The sequence below is a fragment of the Poecilia reticulata genome, linkage group LG8 (genome assembly GCF_000633615.1).
Source record: "Poecilia reticulata strain Guanapo linkage group LG8, Guppy_female_1.0+MT, whole genome shotgun sequence".
NCBI classification, from domain to species: domain Eukaryota; kingdom Metazoa; phylum Chordata; class Actinopteri; order Cyprinodontiformes; family Poeciliidae; genus Poecilia; species Poecilia reticulata.
Genome location: NC_024338.1, coordinates 19,062,022 through 19,081,243, shown reverse-complemented (window position 1 = coordinate 19,081,243; position 19,222 = coordinate 19,062,022). Strand labels below are relative to the sequence as shown.

At 39.4% G+C, this 19,222-nt stretch overlaps 2 protein-coding genes across 3 annotated transcripts in view; both read right to left on the bottom strand.

Moving 5' to 3' along the window:
* Positions 1 to 2,467: 2,467 nt before the first annotated feature.
* Positions 2,468 to 14,732, bottom strand: abi3a (ABI family, member 3a). 2 transcript variants are annotated; one of them, XM_008416468.2, is made up of 13 exons: positions 14,438 to 14,732; positions 11,988 to 13,955; positions 11,258 to 11,430; positions 10,288 to 10,458; positions 8,346 to 8,522; positions 6,617 to 6,675; positions 6,456 to 6,509; positions 5,192 to 5,571; positions 4,143 to 4,277; positions 3,797 to 3,931; positions 3,164 to 3,319; positions 2,876 to 3,004; positions 2,468 to 2,792 (listed from the first exon to the last, which is right to left on the bottom strand). In XM_008416468.2, exons 3-13 carry the CDS (start codon positions 11,387 to 11,389, stop codon positions 2,629 to 2,631), a joined length of 1,692 nt encoding a protein of 563 aa, XP_008414690.1. In that variant the 5' UTR covers positions 11,390 to 11,430; positions 11,988 to 13,955; positions 14,438 to 14,732; the 3' UTR covers positions 2,468 to 2,628. The 2 variants fall into 2 exon arrangements, with proteins under 2 accessions (XP_008414690.1, XP_008414688.1); XM_008416466.2 differs by lacking the exons at positions 3,164 to 3,319; positions 3,797 to 3,931.
* A 578-nt stretch (positions 14,733 to 15,310) lies between these two features.
* LOC103469083 (rho GTPase-activating protein 27-like) overlaps positions 15,311 to 19,222 on the bottom strand; it is a 37,819-nt gene continuing 33,907 nt past the window's right edge. The window contains exons 4-8 of the mRNA XM_008416574.2: positions 18,478 to 18,589; positions 17,602 to 17,679; positions 17,244 to 17,378; positions 16,788 to 16,893; positions 15,311 to 16,712 (exon numbers count right to left, since the gene is read on the bottom strand). Of these exons, the coding sequence (XP_008414796.1) occupies positions 16,535 to 16,712; positions 16,788 to 16,893; positions 17,244 to 17,378; positions 17,602 to 17,679; positions 18,478 to 18,589 (609 nt within the window). The 3' untranslated portion in view covers positions 15,311 to 16,534. The remainder of the gene's footprint in view (positions 16,713 to 16,787; positions 16,894 to 17,243; positions 17,379 to 17,601; positions 17,680 to 18,477; positions 18,590 to 19,222) is intronic.

Genomic DNA, 19,222 nt, shown 5'->3' with positions numbered 1-19,222 from the left:
TTCATCAACACCTGAACATTCTGAACTGTTCACCAACACCTGAACATTCTGAACTGTTCATCAACATCTGAACATTCTGAACTGTTCATCAACAGAATGTTCAATTGTCTGAACATTGTGAACTATTTATTAACATGAATAAATACTTAATAAATACATAGAATGTTCATTAACATATGAAGGTTCTGAACCTTTCATCCACATCTGAACTTTATGAACAGTTCATGAATGTCTGCACATTCTGAACTGTTCGTGAGCGTTCTGGACTGTTAATGGACATCTGAACATGTGGACATTCCTCCTGTTCCTTGGTTCTGTTCTGACGTTGATAAATCCTGTGTTGGTGTTTTCAGGGTTGCCTGCTTCGGTCAGGACCGTCCCGTGTGTCAGTGGACCTTGGTCACCATGGAAACCAACCACGGGGCTGTGGTTTTTGGAGATCCCCTGACTCAGTGCTCCAGCCTTCACAGCCTGACCTTTGATTTTAAATGGTGATGCTCCTGTTAGCTGCGTTCTAGAACAAAGGATTGGTTGCCTGACTGGTTTCAAGCTTTTGGTTTTCATGTCACTTTCTAGGTTTGGTTCCTTTCGTTTTCTAGTTCGTGAGAAAGTCATATTTTTCCACAGATTGGATGAAGCCACAGAAACCTGAAGAGAACCATGAAACCAGCATGTCTGAATCTGGGATTTGATGGACTAACAATCTTTCTATGGATTTAATTTGGTTATGAACATGAGAACAAGAAGACAGACGTGAAGGAATTTTTACTGCGAAAAAAGCAGAAGAATTTGTTTGTTCTCACTGAATTCTCTGTTTGAACCTCTTAAAACTCCAGAATCGAGCCAGAATCCATGAATACATGAAAACCAGCTCCCTCTGATCACTCTGACTCACTTTGCTCAGTTAAAGGAAGTGAAATCATCACTTTGCAAGGCTGCAGCAGCTGCAGGAAGGAAACCAACATAGAAAACCTGAACAAGCAAAAAAAAAAGAGGAAAAAAAGGTGAAACTCCCTTGAGAGTAATGAAATGAAAATCATTGGTTTGTGCAACTCACCAGAATTTATATAGAATTCAGCGGAACAGATTTGAGTCACCTCTCAGGAGCAAATCTGAGATTTCTGTGGTGAAAACTAGAAAATCAAAAACAGAAACCACTCAGAGTGAAACAGCTGCTGGCATGAAGGGACTGAACATTGATCCTCATTAAATATGTCAAACCCACCTGTTGTCCAATCAAACGTCACAGTTTTACCTCCTAACAGCATCAGCTTCTCAGCGGGGATTCCCAATGCAAACCAACAGACAACGCCTCAAAATATGTAAAGGAATATCAACTTTTAGAATGTTTCTTCTTAATTTTATTCACTATTCCACTATTTTTACATTAGTTTAGCATAAATGTTGCCTCCTGTCTTCTGGCTTTAGTTGACCAGGGTTTGTTGCAGCAGGATTCTTTAAGTCTTGACAGAAACTTTTATATTTTTCAGTGCTGAAGGAGCAAAGCAGCTTCATAAATCAGAAAGATAAGCATGTAAAATCACAGTTTAACAAATTATTTTTAATGTATTATGATTGAAATACGTTACAATTACGAATAAATAAGAATAAAGTCAGAATATTAGCAAAATAAAGACACAAAAATACCAGAAGAAAGTCAAAAAATATTATGAGAAATAAAGTCGTTTTTATGAGAGCAAAGCTTTGAACAACCGTTTGAAAGTCCCTAAAAATAATTTGATGCTGAAATGTTAAAACATTCCATATATTCTATCTATAAAATTGATACTAAAGTGTAACTTCTAATATGCTTAACATTCCTCATTGTTATTTGTGTACGATTATAAAATTATTACTTCATTCTACAAATATTATGACATCATTTTGGTAATATAAGTTAATTTTTCTTAATTTTGACTTTTTTTCTTGTATTTTTATGACTTTATTCTCATTGTTATGATTTTATTCTAATAATAGTAAGTAACTATTACATAACAGTAATAGTTTTTTATTATTGTGACTCAAAAAACAAACATTTTTGTAATGCAACATTATTCTTGTGTTAACTATTTTGGTAATTATGACTTTATTCTTGTATTATGGATTTATTTTCATATAACTTTTTTCTTGCGATATGTAATATTAACAGACTTTTTTCTGGTAATATCATGACTTTATTCTCATAATTAACTTTTTTTTTCTAAACCTGGCCCTAATACTCCAACGTAAAAAAAAATAAATAAAAAATTGATTTAAAAAATTGTGATTAAAAGTCAATGATTAAGAAATTAATATTTTATTTTAATGTTATACATATATAAATATATCCTGAACTCGGACCATAATTTCTCATGGTTTTGAAATATCTTTTTTTTTTTTTCCTTTGATGGTAATTATTTTGCAATCGGAAAAGAGAGGAAACAGCGCCCTCTGATGGTCAGAGGACAAAACAGACAGAACCACCAGGGAGCTTTTCAGATAAACTTTATTTCTGTTATTTACACTCAGACACATATTAATTACCTACTTATAGATGGAATAATAATGTATCTCCATAACTTGTTTTGATGAATAAAACAAAAAAAAATAAGCATCTCCACAGCAAACAGAAAAGGGGCGTGGCTTCATCTAGTCACATGCCTGGACGTAGTTCTTCGGGAAGAAGCCTTCCCGGCCATTACAGACGCCCTCACACCAGCCGTCGTCATGGCGACGCATCACGTAGACGATGTCCCCCTCAGTTAGAGGGAGGTCGTCAGGCTTGGAAGCCTCGTAAGTATACAGCGCCACCACTAGGACAAAAAGAGGATGTGCATCATCATAAGTAGCATCGTACTCTAATAGTGCAGCACTATGGCGGGGCGTGTGGTGGTACCTTTCTCCAGGTAGTCTGGAGGAGCATTGATGTCATAGTCCACTGGAGGAGGAAGGGGCGGCATGATGTCATCAAAACCTCCAATATCATCCAATGGAAGAGGAGGGGGCGGGGCTAAGATCTGAAGATCTATGAGATTACAGGAACCATCAACAGAGCAGCGCTGTGCTACGTATCTGTGAGTACTACATCTGTACTACACACTTAGAGATGTGTAGCAATGCTACACAATGCTCTTCTATAGTTAGCTGTGCTACATCAACAGCAGTACCACTACTGGTTCCTTACCCAGGTGTTCGAGGCGAGCAGGTAAGCAGAGCCGAGGGAAGGCGGAGGAAGAGCGAGAGAGCAGGGGGAAGGGGGAAGAGGAAGAGGAGGATGAAGAGGCAGCGGGCTCTGGGGGGGCATGAGGGGGAGGGTAGGGGGGAGGAGGGGGGATCCTGACTGACAGACAGAGAGAAGCCGAGTCAGTATAGAGAACCAGGAGCCAACATGTGGCCTGAAACCGACATGAACTGTTCATATGGATATTCTGAACTGTTCACCAACATCTGAACATCATTCTGAACTGTTCATAGACATCTGAACCTTGGGAACTGTTCAAATCCTGAACTTTCTGTACTGTTCATCCACATCTGAACGTTCTAAACTGTTCATTAATAATTGACCTCCCTGAAATGTTCACCAACATCTGAAGTTTTAATCAGTATCTGGACCATTCATAAACATCTGAACATCCATGGTAACGGTTCCTTACTCATCCCAAAGGTCAACATGGGTCACATGTCGGGCCACAGCAAGTTTTCCTTAAATGTTCTCCAACTTCAGTCACTCCAGGAATATAAACTATAAAACTAATCACTGATCCATCGTCAGCCTCTCCTGAGTTCTTATTGGACGACAGCAGCTGCAGCAGCTTACATGACTGGACTGCAGGCAAGAAGAGAGAGCGAGTGTAGCGGCAGCGAGAGGCGGGGCCTGAGCGAACCCGCAGAGAGACAGAGCGAGTGGTTGGAGGCGAGCGGCGGCGGCGACTCCTCCGAGATGTGAGGGTCACTGAAAAACACCACAGAAGAAGTAAAAACTGCAAACAAGCAGCAGAGAAGAAGCAGGAAGTGAAACAACTGAGGAATGATGAGTCAGGTGTTCGATTCCCCACTTTGGGGCCTTTGCTGAATGTCTTCCCCCCACTTCCTGTTTGATTACTGTTAATAAAGGGCACAATTTTTATTTATTTTAATTGACACAGCTAAAAAAAAGGCATTACCGTCTCCTTCCTGGGGAGGTGGAGGCGGTGGGGGCGGGGCTAGAAAATCTGAGCCATCATTGGGTAATGGTGGGAAGCCGTTATTATCAGAGGGAGGTGGAGGGGAAGGAGGCGGCAGGCTGTTCTCCTCCACCACTGAGGAGAGACAAAAGAGATGATGTCATTATGATGTCACGCACTGACCAGGACTTCTTTTTGTTTAATCCACAAAGACAAAAATTAGCTCAGGTAAGATGAAGATGCTCAGTTATTTCATAAAATCATAACTAAATTAATAAAATCAGGATTAGAAAAATTTATTTTTCATAATTACTTGAGAGTAATATTTGCATTCATATCTTGTAATACTGGAATTGGCATGAGTACAATGCAAAACCCTGATTATTTTGAGATTCAATTAATTTGCATAAAACAATATTTTAAACCTGCAGGGGGCGTCAAAGTACAGAATACATAAAACACAAATGTGAATTAAAGTAAAATCAGTGATAGTAGTAAGTGTTGAATTGTTAGAGTGAGCCACTGGTTGCTATGGTAACTGACACAGAGCCCACAGCACCACTCTTTTGTCAGAAACACAAAGACTTTAGGCCTCACATTGAAACCTATTTAAAGCCTTTTATTACTGTAAGAGCAGAGAAAAAACAGAAAATCTTCATGTCTTTCTGGAGATAATTATTTAGTTTGAGATTTATTGTTTAGCTTGCTAACTAAATATTTAGCTCAGTGTAAAATATTTGGTTTCTAAACAAAATATTTAATTGTGAGATAACTATTTACATTGTAATTCAAATATTTAGCTAGCTAATTAAATATTTAATTTTAAAATGTGAAATAATTAAAAAAAAGACTAACATTGTGAAAACATTATTTATAACTTATAACAGGAATGGAGAAATGGCCAGAAGAAAAAAAAACACTTATAATAAAAAATAAAATACAACAGAGATTCCTATTGTGTTTGTTTGATGTAATATGATTTGTTTTTATATTTAAATTTTGGCTTTGATGATTCAGTTTGCCATGGGAACACACACTGATTTCATCACCTGTTTCTAGGGTGAGCGGTGCGATTGGAGGAGGAGCAGGAGCGCTGTGATTGATCACAACCCCAGAAGAAGAAGGAGGTGGAGGAGGAGGTGGAGGGGGAGGTGGGGCGCTTTGATTGATCACAACTCCAGAGGAACCAGGAGGAGGAGGCGGAGGAGGAGGAGGAGCCGTTGGAGCCACCATCAGTCCTGAGGAATCAGGAGGCGGAGGAGGAGGGGGCAGGCCGGAGATGGCATCCCCACTCTGAGGCAACGTCTCGTCAGGGAGAGGAGGAGGAAGTGGAGCTTCGTCCAGCAAACTGGTGAGGATGTCAGAGTCAGGTGGAGCCTGGCCGATGGTGGGGATGGTGGGCGGAGCTACAGGTTTCCCAAAGCTGGACCTGAGAGGGAGAATAATGTTGATTAAATAAATAGTCAGATGAAAAATTATGGCTGATTGGTTGATTGTTTAATAGCTGCCAGAAGGAAACTGACATCAGGGAAGACTGCATTTAGGAGTCATTACCTTCCTAAAATAACAGCATAAGTAGTTTTTATTTATTTATTTAGTCTTACATGATTTTATCAATAAAATTGCCATCTCTTTTTTGGCAAAAAAAAAAAATAGTTTGGGAAAAAAATTGACTTGGGCCAGGAAGGCGATGAAATGTAACTTGTGGAATACCTCAAGGATCACTGATTGGTCCATACTGGTTTCTTTATATTAATGGCAATTTTACTCTTATAACTCAATAAAACATGTTTGTTTTTATTGATTTTTTTCATCCCAAATTGTAGATGTCTACTACATGTCTAAAATTAATGGACCTCAAATAAACTTTCAGTTTCTAACCCAAAGAATCTAAATGTTGGTTGAAGATCTTAAAAATATGAGGGGAAATCAAATTTTGTTTAAATTAAATTTTGGTCTTAGACGTAAAGACAGATAAAATGGTTATAATACTCAGGAAGCATGTTTTTATTAAAATATTTGTATGCCATTTTATTTTATATTATATGACTGCAATTTCTGTGAGAAATTTATACAATAAAATTTAATTATTAGAAACAAATAAAAAAAAAGCTTTCCTGGTATCATCTTTATATTTGAAGAAAAATCAATTATCACCAAAATATAAGATATTTGTTTTGGAAAAGTCAGTATGATTTAAATATTTATTTTACATACCAAATGAGTTTTATTTGTATTGAAATGAAAATTAAGTGAAACAATTTTCTCAGCTACGCACACCTCATCAGACTGAGACCTGAACTTAGCTCTTACCCTCCAGCAGGGGGCGCCACTGGGCACTGAACTGGCTCAGGAGCTTTGTTGGACCTGAAACAGACATACATGAAACCGCAGTCAGACTTCCTGTGTGAGTCTCTGCTGCGAAAACAAGAAACTGCTGAGTACAGAAGCTCAGCAGAGGAGGAGAAGCAGACCTGATGGAGGCTCCGTGTTTCCGGATCGTTCCCGTTTTCTCCGGCTGTTTCCCAGAGACCTGCAGGGACGAGGGGGCAAACACAGAGCAGGGTGAACATGAATGGAGCCCTCAGCTTTCAGCAGCTCTAATTAGTCTCTCCAAACATTTTCCCACGGCCAACAAAGAGCCTCAGCTCAGGGTGTGTGTATATGTGTGTGTGTGTCTGCCTGTTTCTGTGAGGTCCAGCGGGACATTCAGACCCAAAGCCCCGGGGACATTACAGGGACAGACACTGTGTAGAGGTGGATGTTGGTGCTAACAGGGCTGTCTGAGTATGTTTTTCTGCTAAATTAATCAGAGTTAGTTAGAGTCTAGGTTGGTGTCCTCACAAAGCAGGGGGGTTTATTGAGTCCTCATGAAGCTTCACAAACGCGCATGTGTGTGTGTGAGAGTGTGTGTGTGTGTGTGTGTGTGTGTGTGTGTGTGTGTGTGTGTGTGTGCGTGCGTGCGTGCGTGCGTGCGTGCGTGCGTGCGTGCGTGCGTGCGTAAGCGCGCACGCGAGGGGCATTTTAGTTAAGAGCTTTGTCTTTTTTTTGCTGTGAACTGCAGAGAAAATTGATCAATGTTTAAAACTCATTATAATCAGTCAGCAAAACTAGTATTATTTAATCAATATTAAGGAATTACTGCCTTTAAAAAGCCAGAATATCTTTCCAAAAAGTTACTAGTTTTGTCTTATTTCAAGTGCAATAAGATTTTTGCACTAAAAGGAAGCGAAAAAGAATTGATAACATGTTGTGTTTTTGCAGTGTCACCTCCAGAATTAAATATAGAAGCTTAGATTTCAATTTTGATCTTAACTGTTAAACTGTGTTATAAGAAGAATAAAAGAATATTTAAAATAAAGTCAAATTTGAGTTTTAAAATATGTTGTAATGTCTTCTTTTGCTGGTTTCTTTCTTCTCTGATTAAAATTGTGACTCCTTGTTTCTCAGTTTGCTTTTATTTTAAAATTCTGGCACCTTTAATGGATGAGGGTGGCCTAGAATTAGGCACAGCAACGTCTTAAGGTTAAGGTAAACAGCTCAGAAACAGTAGCAGAACAATGGTGCAGTGACAGTGCCACTTGTGGTGGCATTGTCAATGGTTGACTTCAACTTTTTGGAACTGAACTGAAACGGAAAGAAAAGCCACCAAAGGTCCTGGGTCAGGTCTTTCAGACAATCTCCTTGAGAAAATATTGTTCACCTGATGCGAATTTTTCTTGGCTTTTTTTTTTTATGAAAACTGTTTTTACTCAGGTCCACTGGAAGAAAACTGACAAGTGAATCTTTGCTGAGATGTTTAAGCTGTATCAGTTTTGCTGCTGCGCAGTTTTGACAGTGTTTATTAATTTTCCAACGGAAACAGATAAATCTGTGAGAGATGTGTCATTTGAAGTCTGAAAAGGGAACTTTTTGCAGCATTAATTCTGCTTCTGTGGTTCTGTGCAGAAGAGACTTCCTGTTAGCTTGTCGTTTGCAGCTAACGATGCTTCACTTCTGCTTTCAGCTGCTTCTGTTTGGGTGTAAATGTTGCTTTTTGTATCTTTTAATAACCAGAATGCTGATTCTCATCAACCAGCCTAAACTGGACTTACCCTCTTGCCCTGTAGTTATTTATCCAAGACAATAAGATTTAGGCTAACCTCCTCTAGAACAGCTGCCAAAGGTCAAACAAAAACATTAAACTGTGAATGTGAGTGCTACCTTCACGCCGTGGCCGATCTCGTCCAGCTGCTGGTAGTTGATTGGTCGGCGGCTGTACGATGGGCGGGGCTGTGTGCCAGTTGGAGGGATGATCTTATGGTTGCGAGGAACTCGTCTGACTGCCGTGAAGGCACCTATTTCCCTCCGTGCAACTTTCTCTTTGTGCATTTCTATGGTCTGTGGAAAAGAAAATATTCTGAACTACAACCATGACTAGAGAGGGTCAGTCTTAACTCTGGAGAGGAGTTATTTCTGGTACTATTGAACTTTCCCTTCAAAGTTTGTCTAAACGCAGAGACGACTTTGAAAAGTGAAGTGATCAAACTTCATCAGGAAGTTTAGTCTGACCTTTTTAAGGAAGCAGTCGCAACAAAAGAGGTCACAGCAATAGATACCTTCCCTCCGATCAGCTGGTACATTGTCAGACAATTAATGACAACCCATTTGTCCATCCCAGTCAAGATCATGGAGGATCCTGGAGGTTAGCGGTCTTGGAAGGGAACCCAGACTTGCCAAGGTTTTCCCAAGTCAGAAGGGGAATAGTCCCTCCTGAGAGTCTCCATTCAGGTCTTCTCATTACCTCCAAAAGAAGGAGGGACCCTGATCATTTTGTGACTCATTTCCCAAAATGAGTCACCTTAAGTGATGCAGAGGATTTGTAATGCAGAGGAACTGTACTCTGAGGTCCCCCCCAACTGATGGATCTCAACCCCTTATTAGGCACAACCCAGTTACCCTAAAGCAGAAACTCATCCCAGGTCATCCCATGTGCTTGTATTAGTTCTTTAGTCATGATCCATTTCTCAATACTGGATGAATTAGTGAATCCAGATCTCCCCAGGTCCTCTTCCAACTGAGGCAAAGAGTCACTATTAACCCAACGGGGAGCACTCCAGTGATCCAGCAAGTGGCTTGATCCAGGGCTTTGTCCCTGGATCAATTTAGGGACAAAGGTGTCAGATGTCAAATTTGCCTCGTGGTAAGGGTGAGAGGTTCACACTAACAACCATTCCCTGAATTGGATCACAGGAACATTGATACCAAGACTAGAGTAAGCTAACCAGGGTAGCTACCTTGAAACTTCTCTGTTGGACAACCTTGTGACCTAACCTCAGGGTTAGGCCTCAGCTTATGGCAAAGGTTATGCGTAATGATGGTTTCTAACATGAACTAATAACAGAAGCGCAATACATTTTTCAGATTTTTCTTTAAAAAGGTAATAAAAAAGAAGTTAAAGAAGAGAGAAGATGTAACCAGTCAGAAAGATATTTTGCTACGCGTCTGAACAGGAGACTAACTTTCAATTTAAGGTAAACATTCATCAGAATTATCTAGCTGGGTGTTGTAGACCAAAATCTCAGGACAACAAAAGGAAAATGATCAGATTTATGTGAACGTCTGAGAAGAAAACATCTTCAGATGTTTTTTTTTCCCATTCACTGATCTTCTTTCCAAAGCACCCCCTGATGTTTAACACCATCATTCACAGAGTGGTCTTGGTCTGGATCATGGATGCTGCTGGACAGCTCCTTAAATCACAGCAGAGCTTTGAGCAGATCAGAAAACAATAAGGAAGCAGCAAACAGAGGCTCCATTCATCCATCCATCCATTCAGACCCTGGTTGCTCAGGCTGTCCCTGTAAACAGCCTCATGACTGGGAGGACCCTGAACCTCATTCCAACCTCATATCAGTCCAACCGGAGGAACAGAATCATTCTACTGATGCACTTAGTGAAAATATTTCACAATAATATATAATCTATTCTATAAATGTATAATACATTTTCAAAATGTGTAATTTGTAAGAATATCTCCCAATATGTTTAATTTACCGGTCCACCTTTTATAAACTAAACAAAATAATTACATGATAAAATATTCCATGAACACCCTGAGACTATTAAAAATTTAATGTGTCTTAATTGAAAGGTTTATACTCACCTGACCAATCAGATTTATGGAGGACTCCATCTGGCGAAGCTGATTGGTCTGAGCGTCTAGCAGACTCAGGACGCTGTTAGCCAGAGTGCTGATCTGATACGCAACACTGGCTAATGATTGGGTGGTAAAGTTTTTAGTTTCCTCCAATGCCTTCTTGCTGTTTTCACCTGACTGTTAGAAACACCAGAGAAATATTAGTCTAGCTCAGCCCAAAAACTAAAAACAACAGTTAGCTAAACTTAGAACAATGACAAAAAACAGTGAGCTTAGCTTTTCTCAAAGACTGAAAGGAAAGGAAAACAATAAACCAGCTTAACACAAAGACTGAAAACTAAAAAACAATTAGCCTACATTAACACAAAGACTGGAAGCAAAGAAAACAGTTAGCCTAGCTTGACCCAAAGGCTGAAAATAAGTGTTAGCTTTGTTTGTCAATGCTCAAAACTAAGACATAAGTTAGCCTAGCTTAGAACACAAAAATCATACAACCAAAGAAAAATCCAATAATAAACTGAACTCTGAGCAGAATCAGAATCAGTTATCATGACAGATAATACTGCTGTAATTACCTACACAAACTGAAACAAAGCTATAAATAATACAGTGATAATAAAAATATGTTACATTTTTAACAGAATGTGATTGTAGTATAAAATAAAATAAAAAAATTAAAATAAAAGTTTATATGAGATCAAGAACTGGTAACTGGCATTATTTTTGAATGATTCCTCAGTTTGGTTCCAAAATGTTTTGGAATTATGGTCATTAAGCAAAATTATTACACATACAATTTGCAATGTTTGAAAGCTCAGGAAAATCTGCTCTAATACCACATATTCATAGTCTTCAGAGTCTCAAACACAATTTCTAAACAGAGAACAGCTGTATATAGGGAGGTTATGATCAGTTGGTTTCAGCAGGCGGTATTTAGATGTTCTGGAGCTTTAATGGTGGCAGTAGCAGAACCAACCTGGGTGTAGGTGTTGTAGCAGTAATCAGCCACATTGAGCAGGTTTTGATAGTTTTCCTGCAGAGCTTTCCTGGCGTTTGGAGCTTCCTCCAGAATCTCCGTCACCTCGTCCTTATAGTTTTGATCCTTCATGATCCCAGAAGCGATAGTCCACAGAAATCAACTGGTTTGATCTGCAGGGAGACAGAGACAGACTGAACCCACTCAGAACCACAGCTCAGTGGGTGCTGGAAAACTGGACTTTGTTCTGAACCATCAGCTGGTTTACAAGCCTCAGAGTGGTGAGAACCAGCAGAACCAGTGGATTGTTAGACAGCCTCTATTACCAGTGTTGGTTAGGTCTGTTTCTGTTTGAGGAACACTAGCTGCTGATATGACCACATGCAGGAACTACTTCACCCAGAAGTCTATCTGAGAACTTAGTCTGCCGTCTATATGCAGCTACACTCTGCCACCTCATTTACTTCATTTTAAGACTTATTTTAGCTCTTCAAGAGGTTGATCTGAGCTTTAAACCGGGTTTTGTAGGCTTCTTACACATACAAGTAACTTTCCAACAGAATAAGTAAAATTTGTCAGAAATAAACTCATGTGCCGTCACTGTTTCTAACTGAACATACAATTAACTTTACAGAGTCCAACAGACCCAAAAGGGGGTTGTGGCTCTTTAAGATCTTCTATTTTACATTCCAACAGTTATTTATGAAGCTGTAATTGATCAGAGACTCACCAGAAACCGGAGAGAAACAGAGTGATGAAGTGATGAACAACCTCCTGTTTCTGACAAACTTCACTCTGCAGCTCCAAATTTCCTCTACTGCTGCAGCCAGAGATCCTCTCTGTTAGACAGATCACTCACTCCTCACAGCAACCACAAAAACCCAAAGCACCATGTATGAGCTTGCAGAAATTGGTCAGAGTGAGCGCTCCTCCCTGCGTTTTAGCGCTAGATGGGAACCTGCTCAGTTTAAACCACTTCCTGTTCCTCATCAACTCAAAGAAACAAATTGAGTCATCAGAAGCATCAAGGAGACTTTCTTTCCATTCACTTCCTCTAATCACCCTGAGAGATATTTAAAGTCTAGTTTTGCGATACATGAACCCCTTTAAAAAACCTACACATTCCTAAAAGATGCTCCTGGTCAGACAAAGGAGGTATAACGTCCCGTTAGACTGAATCACTCTAAAAGAAACCCAAACTTCCCTAAAAAAGTTTGGGTTTCTTCTCAACACAAACCCTTTTGAGAAACACCCTCTCCCAAATGACCTGAAACGTTCTCCGAATTACCTGAACCAAGCTGGAGAGATACCCAACACTCCTGAATCCTCCTCAAAGACACCAAAACCCCTTTAGAGATACCTGTCTGAGACCCCTAAACCCACTTTGGAGATACCTGAACTCCTCAAAGAGATACCCTGAATCTCCTTCAGACACCTGAACCCTTGAGAGATACCCAAAGGCCTCTCAGAGGCATCTTAACCCACTTAGTAGCTTCTCTTATGTCCTAAGCAACACCAGAATCACTTCAGTTACCCAACTGCCCTCAGAGATTCCTGACACCCAACTTTTTCAGCTGTTCAGAGAGCCTTAGAGTTAAACTAAAGTTTATACCAAACACCAGAAGTGACTGCTGCAGTGCCTCCTACTCTGCTTGGTTGAAGAAATATCCAGAAGTACCTCTGTGAAAAATTCAAAAAACGCCTGGAATACTGCAGGGATTTTAAAATGAGAAGTTTATTAGAAACATTCAAGGAGAAACTGTTAGCTTATATCTGGAGTTCTTGATGTTTAATAAACAGATAAAAATCAAATCAATGTTTTGCAATAAAACACTTGAAGCTAAACTTTCATAAACCTAGAACAAACAGCAGGATCACGCCACAGAGTTCGTACTGGATGGAGATTGGACCGTCCTGCCTGGAGTGATGATCCATCACGTGTTTCCCGGAGCTACAGGGTTCCATGGCTGTTTCCGGGGACCTCCGTCTCTGTCCTTCTTGTCCAGAGGCTTCAGGTGAGAGGTCAGAACCAGACCTCTGAGGGAAAGACACACACATCATTAACCTGGAAACGCCAAAAATGTATAGATTATTACAGCTGGGAAGATCCAGGAGGAGCTACCTGGAACTCATCCAATAAATATTTGGACAATTATCCTGTTTATGACTGTAAAAATTCCAGGACAACATGGAACTTTCTCATATATTCTCATAAAGCATTCCAAGGAGCCCTCAATAGAAATGTAAATGTTTTTCTTACCTCCTGGAGTATTTTAGATAGATCCCTTCATTTAAATAACTGTCATGTTATATTATGGAACACTGGGATGTTTTAAAGACTCTTGAAGTTCACTGAACTCTGTAGAAAACTCTTGGATAAGATTTAGGAAGTGATTCCAGGAACACTTCCAGGGATCCATCAAGCTTCCAGGAGAGTAAACTGACCCATGAATCTTTAAGAAATCAGCAACTCTTCATATTCCCGCTGATATCCCACCTCAGACCCTCCTGGATCTTCTCTACCAGACCTTAAACTTCCTGGCGATGCACCTGAACTGATCGTAATCCACTCCCTGGCTCACGGCCCTCAGCTTCGCTTGGTTTTCCCGCTGGTATTTTCTCTCAGACTCCACCGCCGCCTTGAGCTCCTTCTCCAGCGCAGAAAAATCAATGATGTCCTGCTGTGACATCACTACACCTGGACAACACAAGAAAGTCCAGTGGATGGATGACCACATTTACTATTTATGATGCTTTAAAGCTGCCTAACTATTACCTGTAAATGTAACAGGAATTAAAAATTAAATAAAAATTACATTAGTCTGTTTATTATTTTATCTATTACAGTGAAGTTCATAAATTATAAGATCAATTACCTGTTATTAAATCAACACTTATTCAATTTTACATCAAGAATTCATAATGTAAAACAGTATAAATAAACAGCATGTATCATATCACAGCTCACATATAGTGTAATTTGCTTGTTCATCTGTTACGTACAACCATATCCAATTAATTAGGATATCTATTATTATTTTAGTGACTCGAAAAAATATTAATTTCACTTGAAATAATGTTTTCAAGTCTTTTATTTTGTTATAACAATTTTCTAACTTAATATTTACAGACGTGAAAGAAGTGAATCGATACGAAAAGGATTGAAAAATGAAAACTTACCTTGAAAAATGCACTCAAGATAAGAGACAGACGCACGTCGGTCAAATTCCCAACTTAAAGAGGATGTCAGTACGCATGTGCAAGCTAAAAATCATGGATCAGGGTTTAACTGATCTGACCAGAACTGAGTCGAATCAGTACCTGTCGGTTCACAGAAGTGGGTCGAATGAATCAAAACCGGATCACAGAGTCAAAAGTTATGAAATACTTCCTCTGACGGAACAGTGAACTAATCCTGGAGCAGTTCCTCCGTGTTCAGTTGAGTTCAAGCTGGGAATCAACAAACCGTCTCTATGGCGACGCTTGTTTTCTGCTGTGGTCTTTGCTGCCATCTGGTGGTTGAAAAGAACTACAGCACGGAGAACTGGCGGGAAAACCCCGATTCTTCTTAAATTAATTTAGGACGTTCAATTTCTTCAATAAAACATGCAGATTTTTATTTTCTTTGATTTGATGTGTGGAGAAGGAGACTCTACATTCATCATTGTCATGTTCAATGTTTGTATTTATTATTAAAATTAAGTACATTTTTTAAAAGATGGTCAGGTTTTGTTTACATCTCAGATGGAATCGGATACTTGAGGGTCAACATTAAATCAGTGGTTAACCCAACCAGGATGTTTTACAGTGTAAATAAGAAACCAGAATATCTGGACCATAACCATCCCTGGGCAGAGAGAAGATGCAAACTGAAATTATTGTTGAACAATTATCATCAGATATTGATTTCCATCTGGACTTTAACAGGACATCTGGCACAGATGTGTTTTTAGTTCGTCCCTTCTCTCCTTTCCAGTCAGATCCAAACAAATCCGGTCTGGTACGGATCTTTAAAGGAACCCAAAAACTTTTTTAAATTCAACACAACAACCATTCCTGGTTTAACAATGACTTTATTTATAATAAAACTCAGTAAAATTCCTTTTTATTTACAGAAACTGTATATTCTGTGTTTACCTTGTTCCGTGTCTCTAATACATTTAAACAATATAAAACAAACAGCGAATGTGCAGCAGATCCGTAACAAAGCTCATTACAGCAGAAATGTTCCTGGAAGACTCCACCCTATAGACCATCTAAAGTAGTTTGTTCTCTGGACTTTTGGGAGTCCCTCAGGGAAGCATCTTGGAACCACTGAACATTTACAACACCATCCTCAGATTTATCAACCTTTCATGAATCTTCTGTCTCTTTTTAAGAGCCACATGTTTCTACTCCCAAATCCAGGATATGTTGAAACGCTGGAAATGATTAAATGATTCCTTTGAAACCAGAAGAATAATGACAATTCTTATATATATATATATATATATATATATATATATATAAACAAAAAAACATTTTAGAAATTAAATCTGAACTGATCCGGTGTTTAACACGATGAATCCGGATAAACACAAACCTGACACTGACGTAAAGGAATGATCCGAACTGACTGATCCCATTTAAATTTTAAAATTCCAGATATAGGTTCTCAGATTTCCCACTTGATCTTCATGCCATCATTGGCCTCTACGTACATGAAACTGACATTAAAGTGACGAACCTCCTCCTGACGAAGCAGATCTTCAACATGAGCTTCATGCTGTGAGAAACAGCCATCTGCTACTGGTGCATTTCTGAAGAGAACTGGTCCTTTATTAACTTGGGTCAATGCAACATGGAGGTTCTGGAAGGATCCCAGTGACTTTAGAGCAGGTTCCAATGAGATTCAGGTTCTACGTTCCAGCTTCAACTGTTTGGACTTTGATTCTACAAGGGGGATTCTAGGCAGTTCGACAGATATTTCTCAGAAGGTTCTAGAGGTTTCTCTCAGGTGTGCAGTTTCCAGGAGGTTTCCAATCTAGAGTCTCAAATAGAACTCAGTCTGTGATGTCCCTTTAGCGGTTCAGGTGACTCTAGGTCCAGTTGGTTTGGTTCTTCAACAGAAACCTCTTTCAGAAGCATCAGAAACAGAGTTTTTGATGGTATTAGTCCTGTGGTTTTAGGTTCTCCCTAATAGAGAATATATGCTTGTTGTCCTACAGGTTTTGAGACATTGTTGTTCAGTTAGCATATGTTGCCAGAGGGTTCTGGAAGGTGACAGTGGACCACCTCCTACGTCTCAGCGAAGATCTCATTGAATTTGTTGAGCATGAGCTCGACGATCTGGCTCTGGAAGACCATGTGGACTGTCATGTTGGCGGACTCGATCTGCGGCCGGAGCAGCGTGGGCCCAAACACGATGGCGACGCTCTGAACAGACATCCTGTTGGAGTCTTTGTGGTCGATGACCCTGAAACATGCAGAGACAGAGGTAAGAACCAGAGGAGTCCTGGTTCTGCTTCTGATTCAGGGCGGTTGGGCTCACCTGCGCAGGTGTTTGAAAAGCAGCTTCATGGTTTCGTAGTTGGGCAGCGGCAGAGAGCGGACCAGGTCCTTTGTGTAAGAAACCCTCTGGCTGTAGTCAGAAAGTTCTGCACAGACACAAAGATGGATCCAGAGGTCGTTTGGACTCATCTGACACAATGGTTGTTCCTCAAACACTAACAGCTTTTAAGATAAAACTACAAACTAATTCTTAAAGTTGAGTCTTTTTCAGTTTTCACTGTGGAAACATGAGTTCGGTTACTGAAAAGGATAAAAAAAATTCTACCAAATCAGCAGCGTTCAGAATGTCTCAGAAAAAGCAGTGCGTGGTAAAACATAAAGCTCAGTGAGATTTTCCTCATATTTATCAGTTAAATTATGAGATCATTAACAAATCCAAACATTCATAGATGAGGAGGCTGGTTGGGATTGTGGTCTGGTGTGTGTGTGAACTAACGGATGGCAGCGATGAACTTGTCAAAGCAGCAGAAGGGAAACAACGGTTCTGGAAGCTCCCTGAAGAAGAGCTTCAGTGCTCCAGTGATCACGTGGATTTCCTCCCACTGTCCGTCCTCCAGGTCCAAATGTTCCTCTGCAGGGACACAGAACCACAGAGTTAGAGGGACAACCTCCAACCAACTGTATTCTCAAGCTTCTTCGGAACTTTAACTCCTGGTACTACTGATGCATCATAAAGTTCTCCTGCAGATCATTCTCCATATTTGTTCTGGTCTAGAACCTAGTTTAAACTGGGTTTATTGTTTCTGTCCCAGCCTGATGGATTCCTCGGACAGCAGCAGCAGGATTCTAGTTACCGTGATCGGCTTTATGTCGGAGTCTCTGGATCACAGCCAGGTTCCCACTCACTCTGTAGATCCCATCAACATCCAGACCTGAAGGAACGGGAATGTTGAGGGGACAGAGAACAAGTCGAGGTCAAAGACCAGAACAAAAACACATTCTGCTAAAGCAAAATCCTCCTGATTGAACTGCTGATATTCCATACTGGTACAACAAGAAGTAAAACAGTATCCCAATGTTTGAAAACAGAAAAAAATGGCCAATCACGAGACACCTGTCCCCACCTGGGCCAACCTATGGCAACTGGATCCAGTTCTGATGCTGTTTTTCAGTTTGAAAACAGAACAAACTTCAGCTTTCAGACAGACTTTCTGAGTTAGGATGGTTTAAGGGTCTCAGCTTGAAGTTCTCTGGCTCCCTCTGGTGGTTTTTTGTTGTAACTTCAGGTACATTAATATCTTACTTTTTTATTTCTTGTCATCATTGTCATATTATTACTATTGTTACTATTATTATTTTAAATTTTAGGTAATTATATTATTACCATCTATTAATTTTAAAAAATTTATTTAATATCTTCTGTAAAGATTTGACCCAGATGACGTGACAAGCTGCTAAATTTTATGCATTTCAGTTGGTAGAAAAATAATTTGATGAACTATTGAGAAAAACAATCATGAAATTATTTATATTGATTCTAGATTTCCACACTGATTATAGCTGAATTTCTTATTTTTAACTGTAGGGAAACAGTAGTGATCAGGTAGGGAACGTAACAGATTTCTAGAACTTAGTTTTCACCAGGAACATATTTAAACTCTAAAATCGGCTGTAACAATCCAATCCAAGAGGGAATATTTTTATTTTTGGGAAGGTTTGTAATTGATCACCTCTCCTCTCCACGGTTTTGATGCATTTCTCCACAAACTTGGGAACGATGGAGGTTTCCCTGTGACAGAGAACGTCCAGGTGGCAGCCAAACACGTTGTCTGCAGGAGAAAATCAATCACTCAGTCAGAGCACAAAATAAACATTTCATAAACCAAATCCATAAACATAAATGTTTATTGTATTTTAACACTAACATGAAGAGCAACAGGACCAGAAAAAATCATGAAGCTTCCTAATGTTTCCATTAGAGATGTGCCGATCAGGTTTTTTCCTACCGATACCGATCACCCACGATCACTGATACCGATCACATAATTATTATTATTATTTTTATCATAAACACTACCGATTACATTATGTGGAAAAAGGAACCATAAATTCTCCTTAATTTAGACAAAAACTTGTTTTTAATAACTTTTTCCAAGAAGAAAACTAAACAAAACAGGCATTATGCAAATTGTACTGCTATCATTAATACTATCTTTAACAGACTGATAACATATGGAGGCTCTGAAGAGGCTAAATAATGCAAAGAGCCAAAATAAAACCTCTCAACATTGCCAAAAAAATTCAAGAATAAAACTTAACATTCAAAGGCAAATACAGGATCCATTACAATAAACAATCCAGAGTTACTGAATGAAAACTTCCTGTTAGCATGGCGGCTAGCTGATTACTGCTAGTTCTGAGTGGCTGTTTCTGACTGAGCGGAGTAATTATGCAGAGCAGGGAGGAGATCGATTA

Excerpts from the sequence above, each read along its gene's own strand:
- abi3a (XM_008416468.2), bottom strand. The coding sequence starts at position 11,389 with ATGAAGGATCAAAACTATAAGGACGAGGTGACGGAGATTCTGGAGGAA. Across the intron at positions 8,523-10,287 it reads CCATAAATCTGATTGGTCAG|ACCATAGAAATGCACAAAGA; the intron begins GTGAGTATAAAC and ends TCTTTTCCACAG. Across the intron at positions 4,278-5,191 it reads ACCGCTCACCCTAGAAACAG|TGGTGGAGGAGAACAGCCTG; the intron begins GTGATGAAATCA and ends GTCTCTCCTCAG.